We start from the raw sequence: 18,920 nt of genomic DNA on the forward strand, positions 1-18,920 counted from the left end.
TGTATTGCACATCACTTAATATTAGGGTAGCCACCAAACTGCCACCCAATTTAGTTTTTTTCTTCTTTAGAAAGTAATGCAATGGAACTTGTCAGAGGTAAATTCATTTCTGGGCAGCAATTTGATCTAAGACTTGTCACTCTCTTTTGTATGAAAGTTTTCAAAGCCTAATACAACTCTAGCACCTACAATTCGTTTTTATAGCATTAGAAAGAAGGTAAGCGATCTTGATGTGTCTTTATTGGAAAACACTTTTGAAAAATAAGTCACAGCAAATTTGTAACAATTAGCAGACATTTGAGCATTTATATTCTGTTGGTATCATATAAGTAATAGTTAATATTTTTTTACAAACGGTTTCAATATAAAGACTGCAAGATTGTTTACCCTTTTTCTAATACTAAAAAAAACGAAGCAGTTCCAGTTGCGTGGTTGTGTAATAGCTCAATTAATTCCTGTTTGTTTGATACCATTACGCACTAGTAATTGAACAAACACTTGTCATGCCGATAACATGTTATTTCAGTTGTAGATAACAGCTACTTGCATTATATATCATTTAAAGTGACACACTTATTCAAACATTTCATTCTATATTTGCCTTTGCTTATATCTTGTATTTAATGGGTTTCTTGCTAATAAAAGTTGCAGAAATAAATGTTATTTTAGTTTATGAGGAAGTTATTATCAACCTTGGCATACCTACTTGTGTTACTGTGTTGCGATGTACTAAAATATTACTTATTTTTAAAACTTTAGATTATTTTTTAACAATGCTTGTTATAACCTTAATTTAACAAAGATATTTGGGTAAACTCTAATCAAACTAGATGTAGTATTCGAAGATAGTAATGTTTAATTTTAATAAGAAGTAAACACTGAGCATCATCTCCCCTCTTTTAGAAATATTTGCTGTGACTTATGAAGAAAAATGATTATTAAGGATATGAATGAGAAGTTTGCGTACAGTTCAGTACTTGACCAGATACTATACATTGGTATTTCATGACAGAGACGCGGAAGACGCCGTCCGAGCCCGTGACGGCTACGACTACGACGGCTACCGGCTCCGCGTGGAGTCCCGCGCGGCGCGGCGGCGGCGGCCGGGGCTCCCCGGCGGCGGGCGCCGAGCGCTTCGGGACGCGCGGCGCGGGCCGCGGGCCCCCCGCCGCGCCGCTCCGAGTACCGCGTGCTTGTCACCGGCCTGCCCCCCTCGGGCTCCTGGCAGGACCTGAAGGACCACATGCGTGAGGCCGGAGACGTCTGCTTCGCTGACACCTTCAAGGATGGCTCGGGGGTTGTCGAGTTCCTTAGGCATGAGGATATGAAATATGCGGTCAAGAAGCTGGATGATTCCAGGTTTAGGAGTCATGAGGTACGTGTGCTGATTAAATTACAATATTGAAGTGCTTTGCAAATGGTATTTTGTTCCATTCATTAATTTTTAGCTATTGCATCACATAAGAAGTCGAATTTGTCATTCAATAGCAATCTAATTAATGGCGTTATGCAGTTGGGTAGAAATTTAACATGCTCGCAGGCGTATTGCTACGTGTTATGAGGCCTGCCCGCACGACCATAGCAGCGCCCTGGTACGCGCTTGTCCCAAAAGGGTTAAAGGATATTTTGATCAAGTGATAACTGATAAAAAAAAGATTTTATTAGTGGACTCACTGACTTGTAGTAAAATATGTCTTATGACTCAGCTGCTACCTGGTTAAAGAAACCTCGCTGGATGTAAGATATGTATATAATATCTATTTGAATGAGACCTTTTGTATTTTTTCAGGGTGAGGTGTCATACATTCGCGTGAAGGAAGACTACGGTGGCGGCGGCGGCGGCGGCGGTGGCGGCGGCGCGGATCGCTACAGCGGCGATCGGGACAGGTATGAATATGGTTACTGTTTTATGTCACTCTGGAGCTGACTTTAAAGGCAGTGCAGTTATCGGAGTATTTTCCAGGAGATCTCACAAGTTGTCGTGATTGTTGACTTTTAAAACTAAGTGCTTCACAGGCGACCATCTACTTGAACCAAAATAATTCTACTGAGTTTTGTTATAGATTTCCATTTTTAGAAATTTCCAGCTCATTTACAGCTCAGCTCATTACCTAAAAGGTCTCTGTTAGGCACGACGACGGGCAAAGCGAGTATAAAGAACTGTGACTACAGTGCGCGCCAAGCGAGCGTGCTCATGCCGCAGCAGCGGCCGGCGAAACGCCAGAACCATTACTTTATTGACTAGCTGCGAATCTATCCAGATTATTTTTAGGATGAGTTGATGAGACTATCTGATAGTAACGCGTTTGAGCAGTCGTGAGTTATGAGTTGGTACATGCAAGCTTGTTTGTTTATAGGTCGCGGTCGTACTCCCCGCGGCGGCGCGGGTCGCCCACGTACTCGCCGGTGCGGCGCTCGTACTCGCGCTCGCGCTCGCCCTCGCCGCGCAGCCGCAGTCGCGACCACAACTACTGAGCAGTGAGCGCCCACACCCACAGGTCCGTACCTTACACCAGACAGACAGACCTACCGATTATGTTATGTTCTACATAGAACAACAGAAAATAATTGAAAATGAAACGCTGGAGTTCCAACAAAATGTACTTACTGCATGCCTACCATCCCCGGTTAGCAAGCAATTCTTGTAGAACAGAATTGTATCGGTATGTCTGCGACAGACCTATCACTGATCACCTACCATCCAGGGATTCTCCAAGATCGATCTATTAAAAAAATAATTGCTCAAGAAGTTAGTTATTGCTGAAGTTTGTGGTCTATTCCACAATATATAAAACACAGAAAGCAGGCAGAGAGACGAAAGTGTTCATTCTGGAGGAGATTCCTTATGAAAATTTTGTACTTGTTGGGGCTTATGCACATTGTATTATTTAGGCGCAGTTAACACACTTCAAATGAGACCACTCATCACTCTTTTGCTAAAAAATAGTGTGCATAGGTCTTATTGATACTTATTTAGTCGACACGCTCCCAAATGTATTACAACAAAGAAAGGATCAAACTGGACTCAACATCTGTACAGTCTAATTTTTATAAAAGAGCTAATGAGAATCTTCCCTTTCAACAATATTTTCTGTTTTTTTTTTTTTTGCTATGATCTCTAAGAAACTAACTGCTTCATGATATGTTTAAAGAATTAAAAATTCAAAACTAACAAACTATTGATGTAGTAATTTTGCACAGCTCAAACATAGGTGTGTGTATATTTTTATTACATTTCCTTGATTGCTGCCGAGTACTGGCTCCACGTATGTATGTCGTAAATTCTGCTTTAGTTAACATCTACTTTTAAAATAAACATTCTTCTGAATCTGACTAACATTCGGAGTACCCCATGGCTTAGTTTGAGTTTGAGACATGTTATTTTCGTAAAAGAAATTTTAATTTTTAGTAGAATGACCTTACATGGACTTCGATTTTGCAAAAAATAAACAATATTACATCAGCAGGGGGTCTACATAAAACTGAAAAATAGTGTAATGATTGTCTAGATCTAGAAGACAAAGCGTGAGGAAGTCCGACATAATGTAGCGTAGACTGTAGTGTACTGTCAATGTGGAGCAAGTGCAAGGCGTGTGACGGTGTATTATGTAATTGTGTCGACAGCACGGCGGGCGGGCAGCGGGCGGCGGCGCCGACTAACGTGTAAGGTGTAACGTGTAAGGTGTAATGTGTACCGAGATACTTCTGACTGTCTCCGACCGCTACTTACATGCTACCATATATTTTACAGATTCATAAGTAGCCACTCAGGATGAGGACTTTGTGACTAAAATCGTTTTCTTTTGTTTCATCCTCTGTGGATTGGATTGGGCTCGTTGGATGCGCTGGAGGGAGGCGGCCGGTTAGGGTAGCCGGAGGCGGCCGGGAACCGAACCACCGGCTCGGCTCCGGATCTCATTTCTTAACTTTTCGGATTCACACGCGCGGAGGAACGTTTCGGATTGGACAGGATTCCGCTGGATGCCAGGATCACGGATCTTTGGGTATGATTTTGAAATTATTGCAAATAACTTAATGTCGATGCACGCGGCGGCGGCGCCGGCTCTTCCCTCGCTCCATCTGCTTAACAGCCTAACGACAACTCACAGTACAAACAAACTCGATAATAGATCCTTTCAAATACTTGTTAATAAAATCGTCCATTATAATTTGAATAATCGTACAAATATTAACGTTCACAATTATTATCATTTCGCGGCGTAGCTCCATTCGTTTGTTTATGCATTAGAAATCTGTACGCATTCCAAAAATAGAGCGCAGCTCGTTTCTAAATTATAATTAATTTGTTATTTTGGAGTGAAACCGGAGGGGGGTTTTTGATTCGGTCGGATTACCAAATACTAATAGACTATATTGTATTAGTTTAATATAAGGAAACAAATAATTGATGTATAGCCTGTCTATGAGTTGAGCCAACGAAATGTGAGCATGCAGTTAAAATATTATAAATCTGGAAGTATTAAAAACAATTTTCTTGTTGTTGCAATGTTTTCATAAAGTTTAATCGAGTGACGGATCCGAGAAATTGATTTTATAAGTCGATACCATTTTCATTAGCGTCCGATAGTTGGATCGTTAAAGTGGATTTACGGCCGACACAAAATACCGTTTAATTTTTAATCTTACGCTGAAAAATCTTGTGTGATGCGTGAAGAATTGAGACGGATATTTAAACTACATTCGCTCTTATACGATTTTAAAAATATTTACTTCAGAATTGTAACTAACATACAACTCTACCGCAGTAAGTTAGCATCTTGGATAGAGACAGTAGTATTTTATGAGCTTTCTCTAGTCTAGATGCAACTTTCCGTGGTCGGACGACAGTAAAATTTTAATTAATTTCTAAGATCCGGAGCGCTAAAAAAGTCCGACGTTCGTTAGATCAGTACGACACAACTGTAGCACTAAACTTAGACATTCGGTTCAAATGATATTATAACTGATAACTCACGTCTTAAACAGAGTTTAGCTCGACATGTTTCGGGCTATTTCGTAGCCCTTCCTCTCAGGAGCACGCGACTCGGCGGCTGCCGCAACACGCACACTGAAACATGTCGAGCTAAACTCGGTTTAAGACTTGAATTATCCGTTATAATATAATTTAATATGAGTGAGTCTCACGGTAGTTTCATGTTCAACATTCGGTTCAGTACACGTTAAGAGCGTTTGTTCCTGCTGAGCTGGCAACGTTGCATTTTTGTTAGTTTTTCTTGATTATTCCATAAAAATTGAATGAAAATTATAATTTAATGTTGTCTGATAGAACACTTTTCTTAATATATAAGTTGATGTGTCTGCTCCAATAATTATTCGTTATAGAATTTTTTATTCTTTAAAAACCGGTCATAAACATTAATTTGGTTTTAAGGAATATAAAAGTCTATTACGAATAATTATTGGAGTAGACACATTCACTTATATATTAATAAATAAGAATATATTAAGAAGTGTTCTATCAAAAAACATTTTTAATTTTCATTCAATTTTTATGGTATAATCGAGAAAAACTAACAAAAATGCAACATTGCCAGCTCAGTAGGAATAAACGCTGTTAAGTGTTACGCCAGGTTATCAATGTCAAACCACTCGTCAAATCTCCAGTTATTTATGGTCACTATTTTTAATTGGAGATTTGACCATTGATTTGACATTGGTAACTTGGTTAAACTCCCTCTGCAAAATTGCTACTGGTAACCAAGGCTTGAGCTAACGAGCGCTTATTACAATCGCATTTACCAAACCTATTGTCTGCCGCTTTTAGAATGGCATAGTGAATGATTGTGATGACGCTCGTTCGACAACTAAGCTAGCCTATCCAACGAACGCAGGGCCTTGTCACAGTATAAACTCGGTCGTCCAGGCGCGCCCAACATTTCTCTCGCTCGTATTATTCCAATGCAATAAGGTGTACATACAGTCGCCATAAACATCGGAGGTGTCTAGGTGCTCAAAAATATTTCGACATTCGACGTAGTTTAAACCATATACTTACAAATACCTTAATTGTTAAAAAAAATCATTTGTTTTACTGAGACAGTAATTCAACTTGATTTCTATTTTACACTTGTCAGCAATTAAAATTATCTAAATTATATGCAACCTCGCTAAGACATTTAACTGACGTATGTTGCATTTAACTTTTAGACAGGGCACAGTAAGAGGGATTTTAAAAAAAAAACCTGTTTAAACTATAGTGTAATCTTATCTTTGTATTCTGAACAAACCACTTCAGGTTTTCAGCCATTTAGTTAACACCTTGTGTACCTAGACAGCTCCAATGATAGTGGAGACTACGCCAGCGTTCATGTTAGGTGTTAGGTAGTGATTGACCGGCGTACCGACAGTGTTCGCCTTTGCTAATGTAGATTATAAAGATGTGCATTAAGTATTTCGAAGCGCGCGCTTTGATTACGCGCGTTTTGGGAATCAAGCTGTTATACACTAGTCGTTTTGAAACGCACGGTTGGGTAACATGCGATTTTAGAACAAAGCTATAATTATGTCGCTCTATATAAAAGAATCGCGCGTTTTCGGAACTTGGTTCTTAAAACGCACGTTGCCGAACGCGCGTTTTAAAAAGCCTTGCGTACGTAGCCGACGAAGCCAATGTCAGTAACATCAAAGACTAGTTGGCAATCTGCCTTTTTTTTATATAACAGAACAGTCACAAAAAATGGAAACATACTTATTTGGAAGACTGTTCCAGCTGCTAAGAGATACAGCTGTTCGGGGCGTCTTGATTCCTGAAACGTATCCAAGGCGCACGTTAAACTCCCAATGTACCAGCTGTATTAGGTGTTGTCTAACTCCGTGGTCACCGCACAGTGGCCGGCGCCCGGCGCCCGGCGCCCGCGCAGCCGCCGCCGACTCACTCGCTTCTCGATGTTAACTCAGCCCAGACCGGCCGGCTAGCGTCGCCCCGTAGCCTAACTAGCATGCCCGGACCAACGGTGCGCTCGCATTGCGCGCAGCGGACCGGAGACTGCCTGCACAATACACCAACCTACAGCTATGACAACGCGCGGCCGGCAACGGGAACGGTTTCTATGTTCATTGCATATCATCCTGAGCTAGGTGAGGTGTTTAGAACGGGGGCATGTTGTCGACCCGATCTCACTAATCTCACTTGGGATCTTAGTGAATGTCGTTTTCTTGGCAAATATTTTTTTGCTAGAAACAGACTGAAATTGTCATGTAATGTAACTTGGGTAAATTAAGTAAACGATACGAATTAAATCTTGCCAGATTAAGGGCGAGGGCACATCTTGCAGGAGTGTAAAATGGAAGGGAGGGAGGTCGAAAAATTGCTAAATTCTTCTTGGGTTAGTGAAGAATGGCTCCTAATACTATGGTGAGCAACTTGGCCGCACAATGAACAGAGAAAACCCTCGCGCTGCTGTTTGCGCGGAGTCATGGTCGGACCCCTACAGACTCACGGCGAAGGTCGACACGTTTCACGAACTCAACCAACAAAAAATTGGAAACCCCGACTTTGTCACTTCAAAGTTCAATATCTCAAAGACGGCTGAACCGATTTTGATGAAACATGTCTAAGAACCATCGCTAGAAAACCTGCTTTCAAATAATAAAAACCGCATCCAAATCGGTCCACCCGTTTAAGAGCTACGGTGCACAGACAGACAGACACAAGCGGTCAAACTTATAACACCCCTCTTTTGCGTCGGGGGTTAAAAACACCCCAGCAAAAAAAGTGCTAACTTCATTCAACATTCTCGCTTCATACGGGTTCGATTGTCTCGCCTTGAGCCTGCAGGCGCCATGTGTTTGATCGATCCTGCAGATTCCCGCTCCGCTCCGCCTCAATGGTAGCGCACCCTTACGGCCAGTGTGACTGAATGACGTGTTCTACCGAGCAACATGTGTATGAGAGTATGGACTACTTTCACTCTAGGTGAAAGCATATTGGTGTATTAAAGTATCACAAATTGTATGTTTCGCGATTAGCTCGGAGATATCATAGTTTTTTAATGTGTACATGTAATTTAGGTTGGATCTGCATTCCAAATACCAACACAGTTTGATGGACTCAATAAATTCCTTTTAAAATTCTAGTGTTTTATTTACGCCTAACCTAATCTACCTTACTTCATGAAAATATACTGACAATAATGAAGAATATCTAACTTACTGTCGCCAATAATGTAATCACTTATCGCAGCTTGTTTTGAAGGTTTTAGAGTTGGCGAAGCCCGGACTACATACCATGAAATACTGTTGTCTTCCATAAAAAGGCTCAATCTAGATTTTTGTGAAAGAGCAACTCTTTCACGCTAAACGGCTGGACGGATTTGGTTAAAATTTGGCACAGTACTAATTTGTAATCATTCATTATACGATAATCCTTGTGACGACGGTAATGCGTCGTCAAAATAAATACTATCACTAAGAGTTATTATGTTATCACCGTAAAATGATTTGGTAACCATAGTAAACGGATTATAGTAAGAAAGTAAAACAAAGGAAAGTAGCATAAAAAAGGTATTTTATGTAAATGATTGGTTATTTAGTTGTATTATTTAACTCCAAATTTGTTACTTTTACGGGATATCCCGTTGAAACCATATCGAAAATTCTGAGACATGGATGCACGAACCAGAAAAAGAGACCAGCGCTGGGAATCGAGGTTCAGCAATCCGTTCGTGCTTTTACAACCGCTGACAGGAATTAGACACGAATTTTTTCCTATGCATACATATCTCAGGTTGCTTATTTCTACTACGCTACTTATGCAGCAGCACTAGCGAATCTATGTTCGTCTATCGAGATACGTCACATTTATCGGAACCGCTAGACAATGAGTCTTCGATACGAAAAACATAGATGTCGCTACTGCGATTAAGTAGCGTAGTAGAAATAAGCAACCTGAGATATGTATGCATAGGAAAATCGTGTCTAAATTCCTTAGTACGTTTAAAGCACGCAACGGATTGTAGGACCTGGGTATCGATTATTTTCTGGTTCTGTGCAATGTCTAGGTATTTTATTTATGTACATTTTATTAGGTGGATAACTACCTACATAATTTTCTTCGTAAACAATAAATATCAAATTCGCTTTCTCGTGACTATAGAATTACTAAAAATAACTAGAGCTATATCTTGAAGCCGGAGTGTATGGCACACACGCCGAAAGTGAGATTCTCGTATGTAACTTGTCGGAATCCCGCGTCTTCTATCATGCTCTTGAACTTCTCCTGTAACAAATCACATTGTTAGGTAGGTTCTCTATCGTTTGCCCGAATGTGACGTTTTCTAGAATTTTCATTTGCCATAAAGTAATTTATTTCTGAAATAATAATTTCTTCAGAGTTGATATTAACTAACTAACCTAACCTACTGCATTCTATATGATGACATTTAAAAAACCTAAAAACAGCACGGTTCTATATATTTATGGCAAACGTTGGTATGGCAAGTGAAATTCGGGCAAGTAAAGGTAAACGTGTTAGGTAACTCTAAGAATCGAGTTGGATGAGTAGATCAGTGTCAAGAGAATAGTAGATTTTGGGTCTTATGAAGTTAGTCTAACCTGGCATATAGTATACAATTTATACATTCCGGGACGTATGTATAAATAGCACATTGTGTCTTAAGGGCGGTAAATAAGGAATTACGAACGACAGTATTAGAAGCCAGATGTCGAAGACTGAGGGCATTAATGACTCGGATGTTCTTAATTCTACTACCGCCCGTGCGACATACAATGTTATTCATCACATTTGCGAGCAAAATTGTATACTTATTTGTAAAAAAAAACTAATATTTTTTCAAAAATTTCCGATGCCGCTGACTACGCGCTTGCTCCGCAGCGTATGCCCGGCCAGCACGCCAGCACGAGCAGCACGCCATGCAGTAACTAACTCATTCTTGGGCTTCATGACAAGAAAATTAGTACGGGCAATGACTCATTTACCGACCACGGGTTTCATGACAAGCACATTAAGGTCGAGGGTTTTATTTGGGCGGTTGCAACCAAGGTAGCCTACATTTTACGACACTGTTTACGAGCAAGTGTGATGAAGAATAATAAATAAATGGGTAGTTCTTCGAGCGTACCGCTATCGAAAATATTACTGAACCGATATTTAAAAAATGAGAGACAGTAAGCAAGAAATTTTAACGAATTGGGGGTACTAGGCAATAAATTAATACATAATATGAAACATCCATGATCCCGGAGCAAAAATTCGTATTATTCGTACAGATATGTGTCTGCCCCGATCGGGGATCAAAACCGGAGGCCGTATTTGCCTAACGTTTCTGACGCTTGCAATCGCGATCAAATGACAGTTTTTGTATGGAAAACCTGTCATTTGAAACGTTAGGCAATACGGCCTCTGGACCTCAAGCTTTATAGTCAGGCTCTCTAACCACTTGCCGGTCGTCATACATAGTATAATAACCGTATGGTGGTCATTCGTTTCTCCGTATGTACTGACCTGGTTGGGGAACTGTCGTATGCTCTCGACGAGATACTGGTAGGGCTTCCACTGGCCGGCGATCAGCTGGCCCAGCACCGGGATCACCTGGAACGAGTAGCGGTCGTACGCCCTGCCAAAGGTAACACTAACATTAAAGTACAATCCGTAATCCTTACCTTATGTATGTTAACTCTTTATTCTACAAAAAAATACAATTGACAAACTTTGAGAGACTTGTATAGTCTGACAAAAAAGAGAAGAAATTAAAAAGTGGCAACATTGTAGTGTCATCCCTTTCAAACCCTGTCAAACCAAAAAGGGAGGACACTACAGTGTTGCCACTTTTTAATTTATTCTCTTTTTTGACAGACTATACAGTCAACGTCATAAATAAGTGATCACTTTTGTACTTCGTCGTTTTCAGTCGGTACACAATTTCGTATGGCTTTTCAAACATAACGTTAAAATTACAAGGTATAAAAGTGATCACTTATTTTTGACGTTGGTTGTACCTACAAAGGCAAAGACTAAAATATACTGAGCGGCAAAAAATCTGGACCTCAAATGTATGTACAGTGGGCCAAATTTTATGCTGCTGAGTATATTATATATGCGAAAATATTTCTGTAATCTCTTCAAGACTAAACCGCTGAACTGATTTAAATGAAATTTGGTATGAAGATAGTTCGACAAAAAAGTCCTTTGCGACCTATTTACAGAATCAAGTAGTTTCGATAAAGGGCGGAGCGGATCCAAACCAAGAAACGTGGTCAAATCCTAGTTTTTTTTCGCACATAAAACTGGTACCTATAGCAATTAATCAAAGAGGGTTTTTACAGAGGCGAAATATAGCTAGATGGCGTTAGCATCGTGAGGTCCGTTTGACGTTTGCTTGCGATTGGCTCATTTAGTTATAACCAATCACGAGCAAACGTCTAATAGACCTCACGAGACTTAACGCCATCTAGCGATATTTCACGTGCTGTGAAAGAAAACTCTCATTCTCTTTTGTCACTGAAACATTAACTTTATATCAATGACTACAAAAATATCTACTATTCTCCTAGACCCAGCCCGATTTGGGTCGTCGGGAGTCCCACGGTGGTGGTGGTATATGGTGAAGGTGAGTTACCACTGCAGCGCGTCGTTGGGCAGGTGGCTGAACTCCAGGCACATGAAGCGGCCGCCCGGCGACAGCACGCGGTACGCCTCCTCCAGCACCTGACCACATCATCAAGACAGGCTACTTTTTATCCTGATATTCCCACGGGGTCGGGATAAAATCTCAACAGCCAGGATTAGACATGAAATTTGACGCAGATGTCTTACTATACGCATTTAATGTAAGCCTTGGACGCAACTTTTAAAAGTCCCGGAATTTCAATTCAACAGCTATATCTAAATAGTTTATGCGTGCGAAGCCGCGGGTAAAGTCTAGTAAAACAAGACTCCTTAAGATCACAGCTCATTACAGCCACCCGGCACCCGACCAGCATCGCCTAGCCTCGACCGGTTAACTTAGTATTCTTTATTATGGATTTGTAGGGTTTGCGCTGACTACATCAACTCTTTAGTTAGCGTCACCGGATCGCCTTACTTGCGAGGTTGCCACGCGCGGACGTGAGAGGACAGTCAAGGGCAAAGATATCGACACGGCCAAAGTTGCAAAAATATGTATACACGGCCTTAATGTTAAGTGCATAAAGTCGTGTATACATATTTTTGTTACTTTGGCCGTGTCTTTGCCCTTGACTGGACCACTCGGTTATAGCCCGCTGCTCGCACCCGCCAGTCATAGTGATTACTCTGAAATACGTGAACCACGCCAGCAGGGCTACTACGAAACTCGAAGTTCGTATCGTACCGTCCCTCTCGCTCTCGTATTAAATAGTATAAGTGTCACAGGGACCGCACGACACGAACTTCGAGTTTCGTAGTAGCCCTGCAGGTTCACTCGTTGACGACGAGGCGTCCACCCGTGGACCACCTGACGGCAAATAAACGGCGAACGGCGAGGCGGTGCTGGCCGGGTGCCGGGTGGCTCTAATGAGCCTTGACCTTTTGACCGTGGGCTGTGGCCCACGTGGCCGGCGGCGGCGTGGCCAGGACCCACAATACAATAACTCCTTATTGCACGCCAATACAGTAAACAGTACCGAAAACACAAGTATATACATAGAGATTTTCTAAGTTCTTATCGCTTCAGAGCGATCTCTTCCAGGCAACCTTTACAATGGACAGAAATAAGGAATACATTTTAGCAGGTGGTGCAATTTACAGTAGATTAGAGCAGTATCAAGAATACATAAAACTAACACATACACAACAAATCTAAACAGATATATAGGTAGATAGATACCATAACAACACATAAATAAATAAATAAAAAAATAAATATCATGGAACACTTGACACCAATTGACCTAGTCCCAAACTAAGCAAAGCTTGTACTATGGATACTAGGCAACGGATAAACATACTTATATAGATAAATACATACTTAAATACATATTAAACATCCAAGACCCGAGAACAAACATTCGTGTTATTCACACAAATATCTGCCCCGGCCGGGATTCGAACCCAGGACCTCAAGCTTCATAGTCAGGTTCTCTAACCACTTAGCCATCCGGTCGTCAAATAAGGTAACTATAACATTCATACGCAAGATGACAGATCTCTCTAAGCATAGACTTAAAGATAGGCAAGGACTTTGCGCGCCTCAAGTCCATCGCTAGAGAGTTCCACAACCGAGTGGCCTGGACAGTGTAAGAATAAACATAGAATTTAGAGTTTGAAAGTGGACAGTAAGGAGAAAGTTCTGAGAGCAACGAACAGAAGTAACATAGCTAAATCGCTGTTTGAGGTAGCAAGGAGTCACCTTGTCGACGTGCGTGCAGTTCCGTATGCCGAAGGCGATGGTGTAGGCGGTGCAGGAGTCCGAGGGCGCCGGGAGCGCCTCCGCGTCCCCGCACACCCACGACACGTGCACGCCGCACGACGACCCCGACCCCGGCCCCGTGTAGCCTTGTCTGCAACGAGACAACAAATATACCTACACGCCTCTGCCCCAGTGGCGTAAGAATCAAAGAAAACATTTTTCTCAAAATGTCCATAAAAGTTGACATTATTCTTTACCAGAAGGTGAAGTGCATAGTTTATGGTCAGCGAAAAATTAAAAAGTTAAAAAGATTGCAGGCGCGCTAGCTCGACAATAATAAATTAGCGCGCCTGCAATCAGTCACAATTTTTTTTTAAAGTTAAAAAGGCCATGTAAATGTTGGCACAAGTCGAACTCCGGACTTATTCTATTGGGTTCTGAAATAGCTTGTGGTGTTTTCGGTGAAAAAATATACCTGCAGTTTATTTTTAATGAAAATAGGCGGGAAAGCATAAGAAAAATATTGGAATAAAATTAAATTTTATAATATATTTTGAGAATAAGTTTATTTTATTTCAGAATTATTTACCATTTTTGAGAAAAACTTTATATTAGTCTCGGCTGGAATAGCAATTTCTGGCTTCGTATTAGTCATACTCAGCCAGCAATTGCCTAATTCCAGGCAACATCAATAATCTACTATTATTCGTGACAAAAATGAGAAGAATTAATAAAAAATAAGATAGTTATGCATGTCACAAAATGGTCACAAATTAAATCAGCCAACTGTTCTAAAAAAATATAAAGCGGGTCTTTGACCATGGGTCTTTAAATCCAAGGTTCGATTCTACTCGCATAACTAACAGAGGCGTCTTTATTTATAGTGCAGGGTGTTGCACACGGGCGCAGCGGTGTTAGGGGCGCCGGCCGCGGCACTTTGTATTTGTACCTATTCCATTTTGACCGCGCGCTTCCTAGATGGCGGTAATAGTAGATTGATAACCAAGGGTGGAAAGTGACCCATTTCACCCGAGATATTTCTGGCGCTCGAACAAAGTGAGAGCGCCAATAGTTCGAGGGGAAATGGGTAATTTCACCCGAGTTAGACACTCTACTTTTCATTTCGACTGTGAGGAAATTAAAATACTACAAAAAAAATTAGAATAATAATAAATTGAATTTACTTATATCCAACCTCCAACGGTACCTTTTCGACTGGCCACTTGCCACGGCAGACTATAAAAAAAATCGAGTTGGTCACGACCAAGCTTACATACAAAACTGGAGGTTAAACACCGAACGAAGAAGTTTAACCTTCATTACTTATTTATATTTATATATTTCATCTCTTTCTTTCACATTTCACGAATGACTTTCATCTCTTTCTGAACCTAACTAAAGAAAGAGATGGAATATGTACGTGACGTAATAAAGATCAAATTTCTTGTTTCAAATGGATGTTCGGCGTTCAACCTCCTGTGTGGTATATAAAGTCCTTGGTCACGACGTGCATCTAGATGGCCATGCCGAAACGTGGAAAAAAAGTGTCATTGACGTAACTCAATTCTCTTCGACTCCGTGGCTAATCGAAAAATTAAAAAAAAAATTACTTTCCACCCTAGAGATGAAAACGCAATTTTCCACCCGGCTATCTACCCATGAAAATTAAACTTTCCGAACAGGAGAGATGAAAAGTAATAATTGCACTCGGGCGCTGCGCTACATGGGCTAAAGACGCCGCTGATATCTGAAGACACCCTGTACTAATTATCTCTTTGAGTTTCTTGCGGGATTCTTCTCAACAGAGGTTTTTTTCTCTACCGGTAGTAGATTTTTTGACATAAGTCTGCCGTCGTAATAAAAACGATTCCGAGAAAACTGATATTTGTTTTAGTATCGACAAAGTTTTCATGAAAGAGCTGCATTGTTTACTGAATTACAGGCTTTCTAATAGATTTACATACATACATACTTTTTTTTAGATATAGGCTCCGTTACCACCAGAGATGTGCTGTGTTAAAATATGTAAATAGAGTTTCTATTGGTCCATGAAAAACACATTCCAAATAGGTAAATAAAGAGTTTCTGTTGGTTAATGAAAAACACGTTCCTCGCAACACATCCTCACACATCTCTGGTGGAAATGGAGACTTAACTAAGATTGGTTTTTTGTATTTTATTTTGTATTTTTTATTTCAATTCCAAATTTTTTGTTACTTTTACGGTCATCCCGTCAAACCTATATCGAAAATACAAACTGAAATATAGATGCACAGAAAAATAAGACCAGCGCTGGGAATCGAACCCAGGTCCTCGGCATTCCGTGCCGCGTGCCATAGCGCATTTTTCTGGTTTTTCTGTGCATCTATATTTCAGTTTGTATTTTCGATGGAGACTTAACTACACATAAATAGCTCATTTCCTCAAACAAGCTTAAACCGCATACTTCTTTACGAGGGCAGAGCTTGGTTGTATGCCTAAATTGAATAAACATGACTGAGTTTGACTTACTTTTCCGCCCTGGCCCTCCCCACGTCGAGCATGGCCTGGTTGATATCGCAGACTGTGACGCTGCTCGGCCGGCCCTCCGGCGCGGGGCCCAGGTTCTTTAGGTAGTTGATGTAACGGAAGGAGATGTCACCTGCAACAACCCGAGTTTAACGTATTCAAAGTCAAAGTCAAAGTCAAAATATCTTTATTCAATTTAGGCTATAACAAGCACTTATGAATGTCAAAAAAAATCTACCACCGGTTCGGAAAAACCTCTGTTGAGAAGAATTCGGCAAGAAACTCAACGAGGTAATATTATTACAATGTCAAGCGGTAAAATCGAAATCAATCCAATACATTCTGCTCCGCTGAGAAGGACGGATGACCTGATTAAAACCGAGCCCGCAGGTTCATGGTGGGTGCAGGCTGCTTTCTACCGAAGCAACTGGAGATCTATCTAACAGTGGACATCCTATGGCTCTGATATGATGATGGATGACATTCTGATCAATTAACTAAGTATATGCAAACATTCAAAATAAACATAATATTGTTAGCTTTTAAATTTATTCTAAAGTTTCTGTTAATTATAATAATTGACTATCAGTTTTTTTAGAGTACCTCCCATAGAAGTAAAGTGGTGATTTTTTTCTCATCCAACCTTGTAGTGTGGGGTATTGTTGGATAGGTCTTTTAAAATCATTAGGGGGTTGCTAAAACGATTATTCAATCCAGTGATTTGTTTGCAAAATATTCAACTTTTAAAGTGCAAATTTTCATTAAAATCGAGCATCCGTCAATCCCTCCCCCCCCCTTCTAAAATGTAAATAATGTGTAATGTTAAAAAGGTACAGGCCATTTATTGACCATGTGGTTGAAGCTGAAATGCATGTGCATTGCTTTGGAAATTCAACCTTATTGCTTTTATTATATGTCATAATATCCATTGTAATTGTTGAAAATACAACTAGCTTTCAAAATATACTTTATCAGGTATGGATTTGATAGCTGCTTTTGATTATGTGGTAGTATGCTCCAATAAGGGTTAAAATTGAGTTATCTTCGACTACTACTGAGGTAATCAGAGAGTTTTTAGATCGTTTTGAGCACCACAACCGCTCATCTACTTCTGCTGCTGACTGTACCAGTGCCGCCAGCTACGTCCAACAGCTTGGTCCCATGCGTAGGCGCCAGTCTCTGCATGAAGATATCCTTCCAGATGCGATGGATGCCCAGGGACATGGCATCGTTCATCACATCATACTTCTCTGCCACCGTCTCGAACACATTGTGCACTGCAAACATAAAACAACACATTGTTATTATTGAAAGGTTGAAGTTATATCTGTTGCAAAATTGGTTACTGTTGAAGGAACTGGATTGTTTTTTTTATGTAAAGCAGACAAACAAGCATACGGTTTACCTGCTGAACAATATATGTCTTACTGAACACCACAAATTAGTACAATAAATTTACAAAATACCTGGAAACTTTTAGTAATAAATGTCACATTGCAATTCCATGCATCTACCAAAGAAAGAGTCTTGCTGGGTTCTCAACAGAGGTATTTTCGAACCGGTTGTAGTTTTTTTTTATTCAAAAGCTTGTTATGGCTTAAATTGAAAATATTTTTAATTTAAATTTTATGTACATAAATGCCTTTAAATGGCTTTGAATATCAGGTCTAGATTATCTTTTTTTACCTCAATGTGCTTTAGTTGAGGTATATTTACGAATATTAGTTTTTAACAGGAAAACCATAAAAATAAATACAAGAATTGGAAAATAAAATTTCAAGTTCAATGTTGAAAGAAATTTTTGAAAAGGTGTTATCATAGCAGGTAAGCAATCCGGTTTCCTTAACTGACCCATGAGTAAGGAGTGTGCAATATAAATAAAACTATCTACATATATAAATATAGTTTATCGTTTTACATACATACTGGACTAAAGTTACCAATCTTATCAAACAATAGTCCTAAACAGATCTAGACATCTTTCGAAATTAAATAAAAAATAATATTTCATTCAATTTAAGGGGATCCCATGCCCCAATGACCTTCAATCTGAATTTCTTAGTTTTTCTAATGTTTTTTCTAGCTTATTATATTAACAACAACGGCTTTAAGCTATATAGTGTTTTCGAGATATTTGGCACCAAAGTTGAACAATTTTAGGCCAAAAAACTGGTTTTATGGCTATAACTTTTGTGTTAATTAGTTTCGAATGAAAACCCTTGACCAGTTTTTAGAGACATCAAAGACGAACCCAAATATGTAGATTTCGTATATATGTTAGATCTTTCACGTCAATAGAGATACGAAATAAGTGTTTTTTCAATGTTTAAAAAATCATACAAAATGAAGTGTTCATTTTTCCAAATCCAGTAGACAAAAATGGAAATAAAAGATTGGAGAACCCATAGCCGTTTGACTTATTTATATCTGTAGTGCAAAAGTAGCAGATACGATTCAAAACCTGTCAAAAATCGATGAAAACCTCGGGTAGCCCCTTAATGCAATACTGCACTAACCTTTCTTCCATTTCTCTTGCTCATCGACAGTTTCAAAACCGAAATGGGTCTGTTTGCTTTTCTCGCCTTCGTTTTCCTTTTCGGCGGTCTGCGTGCTGAGGAGGCGAACTCGCGGAGCGCGATTAGTCGTTCGTCCTATTTTGGACAATTTTAATACTGTATTTCTTAAAGCCATTGCGAATCGTATTTCAAAGGAAGCGCGATACAATCTGCGACTGCGAGCGAGCGATCCCCGCAGATCATCAGCTGTTGCTGTCAGTGTCAGTTTGACGTTAATTATGCGTTTAGATTATGGTGGGTAAATTTCTAAACAGAAAACAATTAAAAAAAAAACAGATAATTACATTTATTTTGACAACATAAAGAACGTAACAGATGAACATAAATTGTAAAATAAAATTAATCATTGACAAACGCAAAAAGTCAGTCAAATTTCATTCAATCTGAAGCTGAAGGTCAAGCTCCTCATTACCGCACACTGAATCTACCGAACAACGACTAAACTGATAGTGTCTTTTCCAACCTCGACATTGGCGGAATCATCGATAGT

The 18,920-nt window shown here is 39.9% G+C and overlaps 1 protein-coding gene and 1 pseudogene across 1 annotated transcript; one reads left to right on the forward strand and one right to left on the reverse strand.

Moving 5' to 3' along the window:
* Positions 1 to 841: 841 nt before the first annotated feature.
* LOC141430909 (serine/arginine-rich splicing factor 1A-like) lies at positions 842 to 4,788 on the forward strand (annotated as a pseudogene).
* Positions 4,789 to 9,070: 4,282 nt separating this feature from the next.
* LOC141430910 (2-methoxy-6-polyprenyl-1,4-benzoquinol methylase, mitochondrial-like) lies at positions 9,071 to 18,634 on the reverse strand. Its single transcript, XM_074091785.1, has 7 exons — positions 18,371 to 18,634; positions 16,982 to 17,131; positions 15,858 to 15,987; positions 13,347 to 13,497; positions 11,598 to 11,686; positions 10,484 to 10,595; positions 9,071 to 9,238 (listed from the first exon to the last, which is right to left on the reverse strand). Exons 1-7 carry the CDS (start codon positions 18,543 to 18,545, stop codon positions 9,137 to 9,139), a joined length of 909 nt encoding a protein of 302 aa, XP_073947886.1. The 5' UTR covers positions 18,546 to 18,634; the 3' UTR covers positions 9,071 to 9,136.
* Between the last annotated feature and the right edge of the window lie 286 nt (positions 18,635 to 18,920).

This window comes from Choristoneura fumiferana, chromosome 9 (assembly GCF_025370935.1).
Source record: "Choristoneura fumiferana chromosome 9, NRCan_CFum_1, whole genome shotgun sequence".
Lineage (NCBI taxonomy): Eukaryota > Metazoa > Arthropoda > Insecta > Lepidoptera > Tortricidae > Choristoneura > Choristoneura fumiferana.